The 12,937-nt window shown below is 34.2% G+C and overlaps 1 protein-coding gene across 1 annotated transcript; it reads right to left on the bottom strand.

The window, feature by feature from the left end:
* Positions 1-496: 496 nt before the first annotated feature.
* On the bottom strand, positions 497-5,086 carry LOC105342459 (zinc finger protein 385B). Its single transcript, XM_020073028.3, has 6 exons — positions 5,025-5,086; positions 4,344-4,470; positions 3,576-4,064; positions 1,854-1,994; positions 1,192-1,284; positions 497-949 (listed from the first exon to the last, which is right to left on the bottom strand). Exons 2-6 carry the CDS (start codon positions 4,465-4,467, stop codon positions 861-863), a joined length of 936 nt encoding a protein of 311 aa, XP_019928587.3. The 5' UTR covers positions 4,468-4,470; positions 5,025-5,086; the 3' UTR covers positions 497-860.
* Positions 5,087-12,937: the final 7,851 nt, after the last annotated feature.

The raw sequence follows: 12,937 nt of genomic DNA, 5'->3' as shown, positions 1-12,937 counted from the left end.
TAGCTCAAAAGCTAGACAAATCTTGTTGGTTTCAAAGAGCTACGGCTTAGTGGCAATCAATGAAATAGACAAGGCAACGTCACATTGCTGTTTGACACAACTACCCAAACTCCAAGCTCTTGTTCAAATGGTTCTAAAAAAATTAAACAAAGACGCCCAAAAAATAGGTTTATGCTTAAAAGTTTATTACATTAGATGTGACGTTAAATGAATAAACAAAATCATTAACAAAATTTCATTTCACTCATTATATAAGCTTAATTTTAACAGCAGGATAAAAATTTATCAGTAAAATAAACCAGTTCCTGGTAATACAAAGCAATAGGTGTATATGTTCAACAATTTGCAAAGTATTGTACAAATGATGTACATTCATTTGTATCTCTGAAAAATACACATAAATAAAATTGTGTGCCAAAAAATGCACCACAGAAGGCATTATCACTGACAGCTCTAACGACACACTGATGAATGAAAAACTAACATAACTCTTGAGCATTTCATATGATAAGGGGATGTGTAATATTCATGCATGATATTTCTCTTGAAGAGTATGATGATTGCATGAGAACATAAATAGAATATGGAGCTGTCCACAGAAAACTTAACTTTCTACAGAGAAGAATTATATTCCACTTGAACTTGCTGTGTTGCCCATAAAATCCCACCAACCTTACATATATGTACTAAATTCCCTGCTGTAAAATTTTGACCGACAGTCTTGAAATACATGTACTTTAAATATAAAGTATTATATTTAGTGTGTACAATATTTAACAGTACTGTAAATTTCCAAAACGCTTTAAAATCTAATCAATTGAATATTTCTAAAAGGTCCTTAAATTATTGTTTAACGTGTTCTACACTTTGACGATCGTCACATCTTTACACTCTTCCTGAATCTTTCCTTGTTTCTGCAGCTTTGATACTGTGGTCTTATGTTTTTGTCCTAAAATGGAAGAAACATTTCATTAGCCTCAAAGAGAAAATTAAAGAATATACACATACATGTAGTCATACATTCTTGTAGGAAATGATTCTTGCAAACTAAATCTTAGTGTTATATGAAAAGAGCTTATTTTAAATGGTACATTTATCATTTTATCTCAAAATATATTTTGTATGAGGTTTAAGAACAAGAGTTGCTAATGAAATGAAGTTTCATCCCTTTCTCAATGCTTTGACTCTCACCTTCTCTGTGTGCAGTCAGTTGATCTAGAGAGTTCAGGACCACATTGCAATATGTGCAGTTAAACCCAGTGAATGCTGCTAGGGGAACTTTTCCTATAATTTATAAATAAATGTGTCAGTATGGTGCATGTTTTTTTAAGCAAGAGCAAAGTCTCTGTACCAATCCAGTATAAAGCAAAACACAACTCAAATCTCAGATGGAAGATTTCTAGACATACTTGAACCTGGCTGTTTGCCTTGTCAGACTTGTAAAGTGGAATCATTTATAATTATTGGATCCCCCCCCCTCCCGCGAACTGTCAATATCTTCTAAAATAATTCATTTGGATTCTTAGATTTGCTTCTGTGAAAAATGAATAATACTGACAGTGTTTTTCATAATTTTAAAGGATGTTGGAATTGGCTACCTATGAAATCCACAAAAATTGAGCCATCACATCGTCTCAAGCCACGGGTTTTGTGTCCATTCTATTTCCACAAACTTGGTTTGTGGAAATAGAATGGACACAAAACCCGTGGCTTGAGACAATAGATCCACCACAAATAAAATTGATTCCACAGTAGAACAGACTTGTTATATGTAAATATTATGTATATATTATATGTAAATTAGCCTGTATATATTAAACTAGACTTGTGTGTATTCCTGCCATGAACCTTACCTTCAGCTGCTGCTGCTATCTTGGCCTTCTTGGCGTGCTTACTTCCCATCAGGTGTTGTCTCTCATGGCTCTCAGACGTGTAACTCACCTTACAAATCTCACACTGTCCGTCATACGCCTTTCTCTTCAGCGGAAGTTTGCCTGAATCACATCAGAAGTCAAAGCATGTTGTACTATTCTATACATATTTACTCAATGAAGCAGCTGCATGTATTACTGACAACATAAACACAATAGATTCTATGTGTAACATTGACATTTGAGCAATTATACTGTTCAGCAACCCACAAGGATGTATTCAGTGTTGCATTACACAGTTTGCTGCTCAAATGCTTGGAGTCCTTTTGAGGTCAAACTGAAGTCAATTGATCTATGCAGTCCCATTTACATCATTGTTCAAAATAGACAGGATATATTGGTAAAATGTATGCCATAATAGTGTATATCTATCCCTTTTAATCCAGATCATGTCATTAGCTTGTAACTTAAATAAAATGTCAGGCCTCTTGACTGAATAATTGACATTTACTGAGTGAATTGATTCTTTGTATACCTGGGTCAAAATGAAAAGAATGGATAATTTCTACACCAAGAAAATTATTTCTGGTACAATATATTTCTGAAAATTAACTTTCAAATATACATGCATTTTACATGTAGTTCATTTTCAGATAAATTGCAATTAAAACCATCCAATTTTTATTTTTCACAACATGTCAAATGAGGCTACATAGAGTATCTAGCAGAAGGATTTTGGGATCACCATGCAGTTTAAGAAATCCACATGCTGATCTTAAAATCCTTCTGTAACAATTTGTCTCTTTCAGGACTCCGTACCTTAAATTTAGGGGTTCAGACAAATATTTTCTAGGAGTATCTGGAAAAAATAAACAAACCAATTGTTTATGATGGTTGGTAATTTGATTGTTTGCTCAAAATGAATGTACCAATATACATAAGATCATTTTTCAACGTTTGAAAAAAACTTGACAACTTTAATATTTGAAAGTGATTTAAAATCACAATAAAGTTTTTTACATACAATTTGCAAGCTCAGGTTTCTTTTAGAAATAAATATATACTGGTAATAAAAACCTGCAAACTGCATTGTGCATGCATGAATGGAGTAAATGCACCAGATGTTACAGAAGACAAATCTAATTCCTCTCACACAGGTAAATTACCCTGGATTTTAACACTACCATATCAATTGGTATCAATATAAGCTGTGATTTTCAATATTTTTCTCTCTAAGTAAATGCAAATTTTGAAATGTTCAGTCTTAAAATTTAAAAATTAATGAACAAAATTTTTGTGGGCCCAATGGTTTGGTCCACCTAAACCTTGAATTTGGCTGGTGCATGTTAATTCATAGTAAAGCAACTTTTTTATTAGCAATGAAATTATTTTGCATTTTACCACTGATAAAAATGTTAGTTGCCACTAGATTTCACCACCACAGTCTATGGTGAAAATGTGTAACATTATAAAGGGCTGGTTCATTGTGAGAATCATTCTCAAGAACAAGGCTTCAGCTATCCAAATTCTCACATCTCACATGAGAATAAAAGTTGGTTTACATTATCCTACTTTTATCAAAAATAACTACCAACTGTTCATACATTTTGGTATGTTTTTCAAATCTTCCATGCATAGCACATACTTCTCTTGACCAACTAATAAGGGTAGATAATTATGCCAAAAGATAAAACAGACACCCACCTAAAGCATTGTCTACAATAGCCTGCACAACAGGGTTAACCCCTGGGGGCCCTGGTTGTTGATTCACTGTGGAAGCCTGTTGTTGTCCTGTTGAACTCGGTTGTTGCACTGTAGCTGCCTGTTGTCGTACTATTTGGCTCTGTTGTTTTCCTATGGGTCGTCCTACGGTGCCTATCTGATGTACAATGGGGGGTCTCTGTTTTTGCCCTGTGGGGCCTGTCGGTGTAACAGTGGGAGGGGGAGGGGGTGGGGGTGGGGTCTCTGTTGTAGTGACGGTGGAAGCAGTTTGAAATTTGGTATCTTTAGGAGGAGGAGGAGGGGGTGGTGGGGGAGGGTCAGAATCTGTGGAGGTTGAAGTGTTGTCATTGGGCATTGACTTTAATGGAGGAGTTATTAACTGTGCTTTCAGGGGCATCAAAGTATCGGAAGCCACAAAGTTTCCATAGGTCCGTTTTTCTCCAGGATTAGTTGCCAATGCACCAACAGTATCTGCCATGTAAGAACAAAAATTAAATACAATTTCATTGAAAATGAAAATAACTGAGATTTCTAATGAAAGTTCATAATTTTTAAAAAGATATTTCCCTTTCTTAGTTAAACTGTTTACCGTGCAAAGAGTCATATCTAAAATATCCTTGCTTTCCACATTTTATCTAAAAAATTTCGGCATTTAAAATTGAATTTTCTCATGCATTTATTTATTTTGAGTATTTTTTCTTTTTAATTTTATTCCCAGCTCCTAGTTAAAAATAATTCGTGGTTGCCTACTGGTGACTGTAGCAGTGGGTAGACCGGCGGCCTTCAGCTTCTTCAGGTGCTTGCTTCCTGTCTGGTGCTGGGCCAGCTGACCGTGGGAGTTCAGCGAGACGTTACAAACACTGCACATAAACATTATCTGATGGAAAACAGAAAATAACACATTTTTTAAACATATCATTTACAAGTCATGACAACATGTAGTTTTCAAACTATTTACCATGTTTTCGCAGAACACCTAAAAGTCAAAGTACATGTATGACATGGTCCTAAAGAAACATAAGCTCTTGATCTATGCAACAAAGTAACAAACAGTAATTTTAAAATTATTATTTCTTTAAAAAAATATTGCTTCTTCAGGTCTTGGCAACAACTGTATTTCTATTCTGAAATGTTCTCTGTTCTAAGCCACCACCTTGCCATTATGAATAATAGGGGTATATACACTGTACCAACAGAGCTTGTGGTTTATTCTACATCTACAACTGAGGTTAGTAATTGACATTCGACGTTGCGTAATATCAGGTAAAGTTAATGTTCAAAATCTATTTCTTACAAACCGTTAACGGGGGGGGGGGGGTCTTACTGCATGGGTAACAAATTAATGCATCCATTTTTCTCTAATTTCGGCACCCCTTTTCATGATTAAATAAAACGACCTTAAAACAGTGGATAGCAACTGGCATCACCTACACTGAACTCTAAAACATTCCCAATGCAAACTTTGAGTTTGATGTTGCTGGAAAACCAATTTCTACTTTGGTGGCAGGGGATAGTTTTTTTGGTCGAGGAAATGTGAGGCAGATAGTGCTCATATATGTGATCTAATTTTTCAGTGGATTTTTAAATTTGCTAAAATTGGTTTGCACGCAGGGGACACATGGTCCAGACTCTTGAGAATTTTTAAGCATTTCAGAATAAAACAAGTACAACTTACATATAGCATTATATAGAATGGCCAGGGACGGTCTCAAAATTTTCTGAAAAATTGCCCTTTTTTCACATTTTCACGGGTCCAGCACCACGCTCCAGTCCCGAGCAACTGCCATAAACTACCATAGGATTGGTACCTTAATGTATACCCATGCAAATAATCACCAATTAATGGGGGGTCAATCACCTTCTTTTCGAGTGACATTTCGTGTTCTGAACCCACCCTACTTTTCAAGCACAAAACCGAAAGTGAAAATTTTGGCCACAGTTTCGCATTTTCATTCCATATCTGATGAAAAGTGCTACCAGTATTAAAGTGTCATATATCAATGAAATTGGCATGAGCTCCTCTATCCACAAAATGAATGCAATAAATATTCTAGCAATTTATACACCTCAAATAACCAGCCAAACCTCAGGTTCTCCCTTTATTTCAAAATTTTGACGGGTCTTTCCTTCGAAACTATCCCCTGCCACCTTTCACTTTTGAAGAATGAATTGATTGTACGTATTATGTTTCGGATTAAAGTCAATACACGGGATTCATATTATGTTGATCAAAAAAGAAATATGTTACGCACAAAATGGCATATATGTTTTGTTTTTTTTTTTGTTCTTTAACTTGTAGGTTTCTTCTTCTTCTTTTTTTTCCAAAAATGTTATCATTTAATAATATTATTATTTTTTTGGGGGGGGGGGGGGTTTGGGGTGGGGGTAGGTGTCTTTTTTCAAGTTATAGGAATGCTCTACTCCAGTGATATTGAAATAAGGTTTTTTATGTCATGGACTAGTTTCCCGCGGTTGAAGAGATAATATCTATGGACTAATTCTCAAAGAATAACATTTACTTACATGATGAATATCCCAATGAGAGAGAGAGAGAGAGAGAGAGAGAGAGAGAGAGAGAGAGAGAGAGAGAGAGAGAGAGAGAGAGAGAGAGAGAGAGAGAGAGAGAGAGAGATGGGACACTTCCATGTTGTGACGTATTGTTTATCGAAAAAAAACAATAAAATAAATGTAATTATATACATGTAAGTAGTTTCTTTCCCAATATTGAGTTCGAATCCCACCGGGGGTTCACAATTTTTACCTCTCCAAATATTTTTAAAATCTATTTTTTGGTAAAATAATGTAAAATTTGAAAATTCTAAACCGGTGAAAATAATTCAAATTTAATGTACTTTATTTGACATTAATATCGACAGATGCCCCATACCACCTTAATTTGAAGATGTTTTTAACTAATCTCCTAACGTTATCGTCGACGTTACCACCATCAGACGCCAACTGGTATTGATATAACAAAGAAGTCCATTAGAGAATATCACAAAAAACCTGTAGACGCAGAGTGCTTTCATCATCACTGCCGGAAATAAATAAGAGCAGTTATTGCAGTAAAACTGACGATTTCACGACTCTGAATATATGGCCCAGCCCAGTTCTGACCTCTGTAGCTCTACTGATTTTCCTGGAACCCAGCAGCTCCCCTTAATCGAGACCCATGGTAAAACATACAGCCTACCAGATCTAATTTTCAATGCAATACAAAATCAAAACTTTATGACCCAGCTGGTTCCAGTTCTTGCTAATGCAATAGCCCCTACTATTCAAGCTGCAATCCAATCAGTATTTAAAGATCTGACTGACACAATCCAAAAACAGTCGACAAAAAATAGATTCACTGTCTCAAAAACTCTTAGAGTTGTTCTTGTTCATATTTCAACAATTGTGAGCTAAAATCCCTGTCAAGTTTAATTAAGCAATTTAACAATTCTTCTAAAAAAATAGTACTGATTATGATTTAACTTAAAACTAAAGAGATTCATTCATATGAGTTTAGTACTAGTACCACAAATGAGAAAGAGCTAAACAATTAACAAAGTGGCGTGGGATTTGGTCCATTATGTCACAGAAATATAATGAATTAATAGCGGAATTTTAACATAAAAGTAACTTTGATTTATGAAATTCATAAAGAAGCAAACTAATATGAAGAATTAATTTAAGTTGTAAACCATGATTTACCACTGTGGTTCACAGATGCGCCACGATGGGGAATATCTTCTGACGAGTATAAGATTATTGTTTAGAAAAATCGACTTGGAAGAAGTATGGAATAATTTTACTTTATTCAAACCATGGCCTATGCATGTCATAGAGACGGTTTATACCTGTTTTAGCTTGTCTGAGGTGAAGAGTCTAGGATCGAGCCTTCCCGGCAGTCCGGAGTCTATAGAAGCTGTGTTAGTCGATGTCCGCCAATTTTTAATGCGATCATGAAGATGACAAGTACGAAGATATCTTTTTTTGTAAATTAATATTTTGTACATTTTAAAAACAAATAACTTAAAGGGATGAAAAGGGCACCTAAGTATATTAAACTATTAGTAAAATTTGCCTTCTCCATGGATCAATCTTTACCACTGTTCAGGTGGGCAGTGTGGCCCATGGACCGTTTGTTTCAAATTGTATCTGAAAACCAATAATAATGTTGTTTTATACTAAAAGAATGCCAAGCTTTTTTTTATGAAAACCCTTACAATAACAATATTTGTATTGATGCCACTGTATTAATAAAATCAATAATTGTATAATTTTGTTAATTTTACCATTATTTTTACATAACTTTAGAGTGCTTGTTGGATGAAAAAATAGCCATCAAGTCTATCTTAAATTTATTTGGCTACCAACTATCATTTAGTAATAAAAATCCCAATATTTCTGCTGTAAAAATTATTTTTTCATACACAAAACAGTTTTTCTCATGGAGATTAATACAGTTAAATATGGCCACACCCATCAAGTCCTCTTACGGTCTAGGTATCCAAGAGTTACAACTCACGGAATTATTATTTAAAAAATCGGATGTCTTAGGAAAGACATTAAGTCTACCCCACCAAATATTGACCTACATATATAATTACCAGAAAAGTAAAATAAACAATAGCTAAATGGCGGACACTAGTAAACATTTCAAGCGATGTATTTTTTTCTCATTTTAGCTCGATCCAGAGTTTGACACTTATTAAAAATTAAGTGGAAAGAGTGGGTGGTAACCAGTCGAAAAGACGTTTAACAATTAAGCAAACATGAAAATTTACTATATATAACAATACATGTACTAGTAGGCCCGTGGACCACTTCGCTCATGTGAGTAATTGTTCTCAAGATTCTCTTTCTTAAATACCAACGCCTTTTTTCATAAAAATGATTTCAATTTTGATTTATTTCCTTTGGGAAACCTCAATGCTCCTCAACAGATTTGTTTTTCTTATTATATTGTTTTCTTTAGGCTATATATTCCAGCGGAAACACATGCGATCCAAACCCCGTTAGACCCCATCATTGGGGCCATGGTAACAGTTTTTACAAATTGTATCAACATTTCCCGAAATGCTAGCAAGGTTAAAAAAAAAAGAATAAAATTGTACCCTTTGAGAATCACAACGTATATTTTCTTCAAATATTCTAATCGTTGTGTAGAATTTGTAATCCCTCCCCCTGAAACCCGTTATTGGTCAGACGATCACCCTGGTTTGACTCAAATAACAGACTGTACATTAAATACCGAGACGAATTTAGGAGTATATCACTTAGCTATATATATATATATATATATATATATATATATATATATATATATATATATATATATATATATTTTTTAAAGAAGAAATATGTGAATAAAATCAAACAAAATTATAAAAAGTGTAGTAGTTCTTGAATATCTAAAGTCTACATTCCGTCCTATGGGAGATGGTCCCTTTCAGAGTTGAATCACTGATGACATATTGAATTTCTTTTTGCAAAGATACAGTGGTCGTTTAGTCAATATTTTAGAACACATTTACATGAAGAAAAAAAATGAATATTGTAAAGCTTGCACGATCTAAGAGCTCGTGACTTTATGCTAGGACAGTATGGGATCGAGTAGTGTATAGAGACAAAAGGTGTGAGCAACCGCTGGTTAAATCCGAAATACTTTGACAGCCTACGCTCGCGCATCCCTAATCCTTTCACATTAGCTAACAGCCTACGGAGAATATCTTTATGCACCAACTACTTCAATTTCCCCACAAAGAGACCCCGGGTCCATTAAGACTGTTATTGAAAAATGATGCCAGTGTCATTTCAGTGAATTTAAAGACAATGCCTCGTTGATCATTAACCACCGCCGGCTGATAGAACCATCTCTGTACTCCGATGTATAATTGAGAGACATGTATACCGCTGAACTGTATGACTTTGGAGGAACAACAATGGCAACAACAGCCAAGAGCGATTCTTATTAAGCATATAAACGAGGCCATAACTTACGGGTAGGGACAATAACCCGTACTTTTCCCCTCGGTAATGTCGCCTCATAATTGTCCATAACGGTCTGTTTCGATTTCCTGGAAGTAAGTTATCCCACGTCAGAGACTTTCCCAAATCAGAGGCCGTGTTCCATGGCTACTGTGTCTCGGGTTAATTAGAGACACTTTATGTTTATGGACAGTGGATGAGTGTGGGAATAACTTTTTTAAAAATTAAAATTTATCAGATCTACCGTAAACAATACTTGTTTTCATTCGAAAAACGTTTATAAAAAGAGCTTGTTGACTTAATTTTGTTATTTCTTAATGAAAAATATTATTGTTTGGGTTTAAAGGAAGTTTATTGAATAACTTATCCATGGACACGTGGCAATGCTTATTATAACGGACCATTAGACCATTCCCTGAATTTTAGCAAACTGGAAACGAGACTTGATGTACATTTCTCAGAGCCGCACCTATCGCCGTTGTTATGTCATCTCTTGTACAATCTGATTATAATAAGATCTTTGATCTGCTCCTACAAATTCGATGTTATCGGAGCGGATCAAAGATCTTATTTTAATCAGATTGTCTCTTCTACGTCTCTTGTTGTATGATATAGTATTCTTGATATATTTTGAATTCAAAAAGTTACAGCAAATGACACCTCAGTTCTGGAGATGAAGCACCTTCTACTCCACACTGCTTACCATGATTCAGATTTGTAAGAACTTGATGATTTGAGACGAAAGCTAAATCATGTTTTTCAGAATAATAACAGTAAAAACACGAGTACTTTTGGGAGTTTTTGTTTTAGGTATGTTTTGTTTTGGTGTTTTGGATTTATTTTTGCAGTTTTAGTCTTCATAAAGTTACACTGAAAATTAAGTTTCTTTCTTTTTACTTTTTATGCTTTTTTATTTGTATTTTTGTTGACAGAAAATATAACGCTAAAGTCATGCCTTATCTGGTTTAAAAAAAAAAGTTTATACAATTATGTTTTTTTAATCCTAAGGTTTTTTTTAACATTTCAAAGAACGTCTTTCTTCTTATCACGAGTTAATTAAATAATAATGAAAAACATCATGGAAATCTTATTTATTGCATTTGAAACCCAGCTTAAAACAAGAATTCATCTAATGTTATCGGAAACCGTGCAAAAAAATAACCAATTAACGAAATCTAAATTTTGCATAAAACTAAATGTAATACAGATGTTGAATTACATCGTTTAATTAAAAAACCCAGTTCAACTCACAACAATACATCAGTTGATTAATAACATTCGGTCCAGAGTAAGTTGCTGTATGACCCTGTACTGAAAACCCAGCAGTTTACTGAGCATACCATCATGGAGAACGGACTATATTGAGGGAATATGCATTTGTATAATACTAGTACTACAGTACCCACAACGTTATTTTAGCAAGATAAATGATAGGATAGGATTCACAAACAATAGGATAGGATTAAGGCACAATAGAACAGTATACACGAACGATAGGATAGTATTAACGCACGATTGAACAGTATACACGCACGATGGGTAAAGATTGATACACGATAGGACAGTATACACGCACGATAGGAAAGGTTTGATACACGATAGAACAGTATACACGCACGGTAAGAAAGGATTGATACACGATAGGAAAGGATAAACGATGTTCGTGATACACGTACCAGCAGAACTCTAGACTTATACCAACTGGCGTCTGCAGATATATCAATGTCTCTGAATAACACATTTTAAAGAAAATTAACAAAGTAACAACAAAGTACATATCATATCATTATGTCGTTTTTCTGGGCGATTTCACGTGATGTCATTAATTTCTTAAATTAATCGGGTCTTTTCCATATTACCATACAAATAACTTTTTTTCTTCTTTAAAAACATAGGCTAGCCATCTGGAATTGGCACAGGGCTTTATGGTCTGCTGGTAGCCTGCCTAGCAAGTCTGCCAAGACCTGAAATTTCTCCACGGATGTTGCTATGGCTATTCCAGTTAGGAGATTCCAGGGGAGTTACCTTCCTACCTGTCGATGGTGCCTACGGATCTTACTGCTCAATTGGCTGGCTGCTCGGTTTTACTGCACATATGTTAACATTTTTTTTCTGCTGTAATTTACACCCCCTGTTTGAATTATTTTACGTATTACTGTGTTTGTGTGACTTGAATTTAAAGTCTTAGAAAATCTAAATCATTATCGTACTGATGATAGAAAATCTAATAAAATAATTTCTAAATTACTTAACATAGTTTAAAGGAACCTATAAACAATTTCAGATAAAAAATTTTATATTTAATTTTTATAAATAAAATAGTTTACATGTGCATTTTGAATGATTCACCAAACCTTTAGTGTTATAAGTCATGTTACAAGCGAAATACAGCGGAAAGAAATCGTTGTACCGTAAACAAAGCTCGAGTCTTACATTTGTTTACAAATGATGGAAAGTAAAGAAATTATCTTTTCATAACTTTTGGAATCAAGATAAAATGATTCAATGTGTTCATAAATAATTTTATCAGCAACTTAAAACAACATTAGATTGAAACTTATTCCAACACAACACTTACGTTAACAAGACCAGGACCCGAGCTTTGTTTTCAAAACGAAGAATTCTATCTTCTGTAACTTGCTTGTAAATCGATATTTGACCTCACATTTTGATAAGCATTAAAACATCCATATTGACCACTCTAGACATTATAAATTAAAAAAAGAAGAAATTTTGGATTTGAACTCAGATCGTGTCTAGGTCCTTGAAAGAATTTCTTAAAATCTTGTTGAAAATGAATCTGTTGCTGTTCGTTAATTACCTTTACAAGTATCTTATTCTTTCTTTCGTATTTTTCCTTTGTATATGGTGCAAGTATCTATAAAAAAGGTCATTGAAAAAAGTATTTACCTTTACATTGCAAAATGTAATGTATTTTTATGGTTTTACAAATTTTTATCAAGTGCGAATTGATCTTTAAGAGTTAGACATCGCCACTGTCTGACTAACTGATTACAAGCAATGATTATCTGATGGTAGAGCAGAAAGAAACAGCATAAACAAAGCCCACCTCACAGGCATGCGCAATGCCGATTCTGACGTATAATATGCAAATCATTCTTCAACAGTCTTAATCATAGATAATTGCAAGCTTTTCTTTCCACTGTCATCAATGATAAAAAAATTCTTTTTCAAAACAAATTGTATAAATCATTTTGAATCATCAGCATCATTGATCAGTTGATTAATTCAAGTCATTTACACAACAGCAAACAAGCTTAACACATTTGCAGCATAATGCAGCTTTAAATATGTAGAAGTTTCTGAGGGCTGTCGTGGTTCTGAACCTATTAACTCCCTTTAAAATG

This window comes from Magallana gigas, chromosome 5 (genome assembly GCF_963853765.1).
Source record: "Magallana gigas chromosome 5, xbMagGiga1.1, whole genome shotgun sequence".
Classification (NCBI taxonomy): Eukaryota; Metazoa; Mollusca; class Bivalvia; order Ostreida; family Ostreidae; genus Magallana; species Magallana gigas.
Note: the sequence above shows the minus strand (reverse complement) of the source record. Positions and strands in the feature narration are given on the sequence as shown.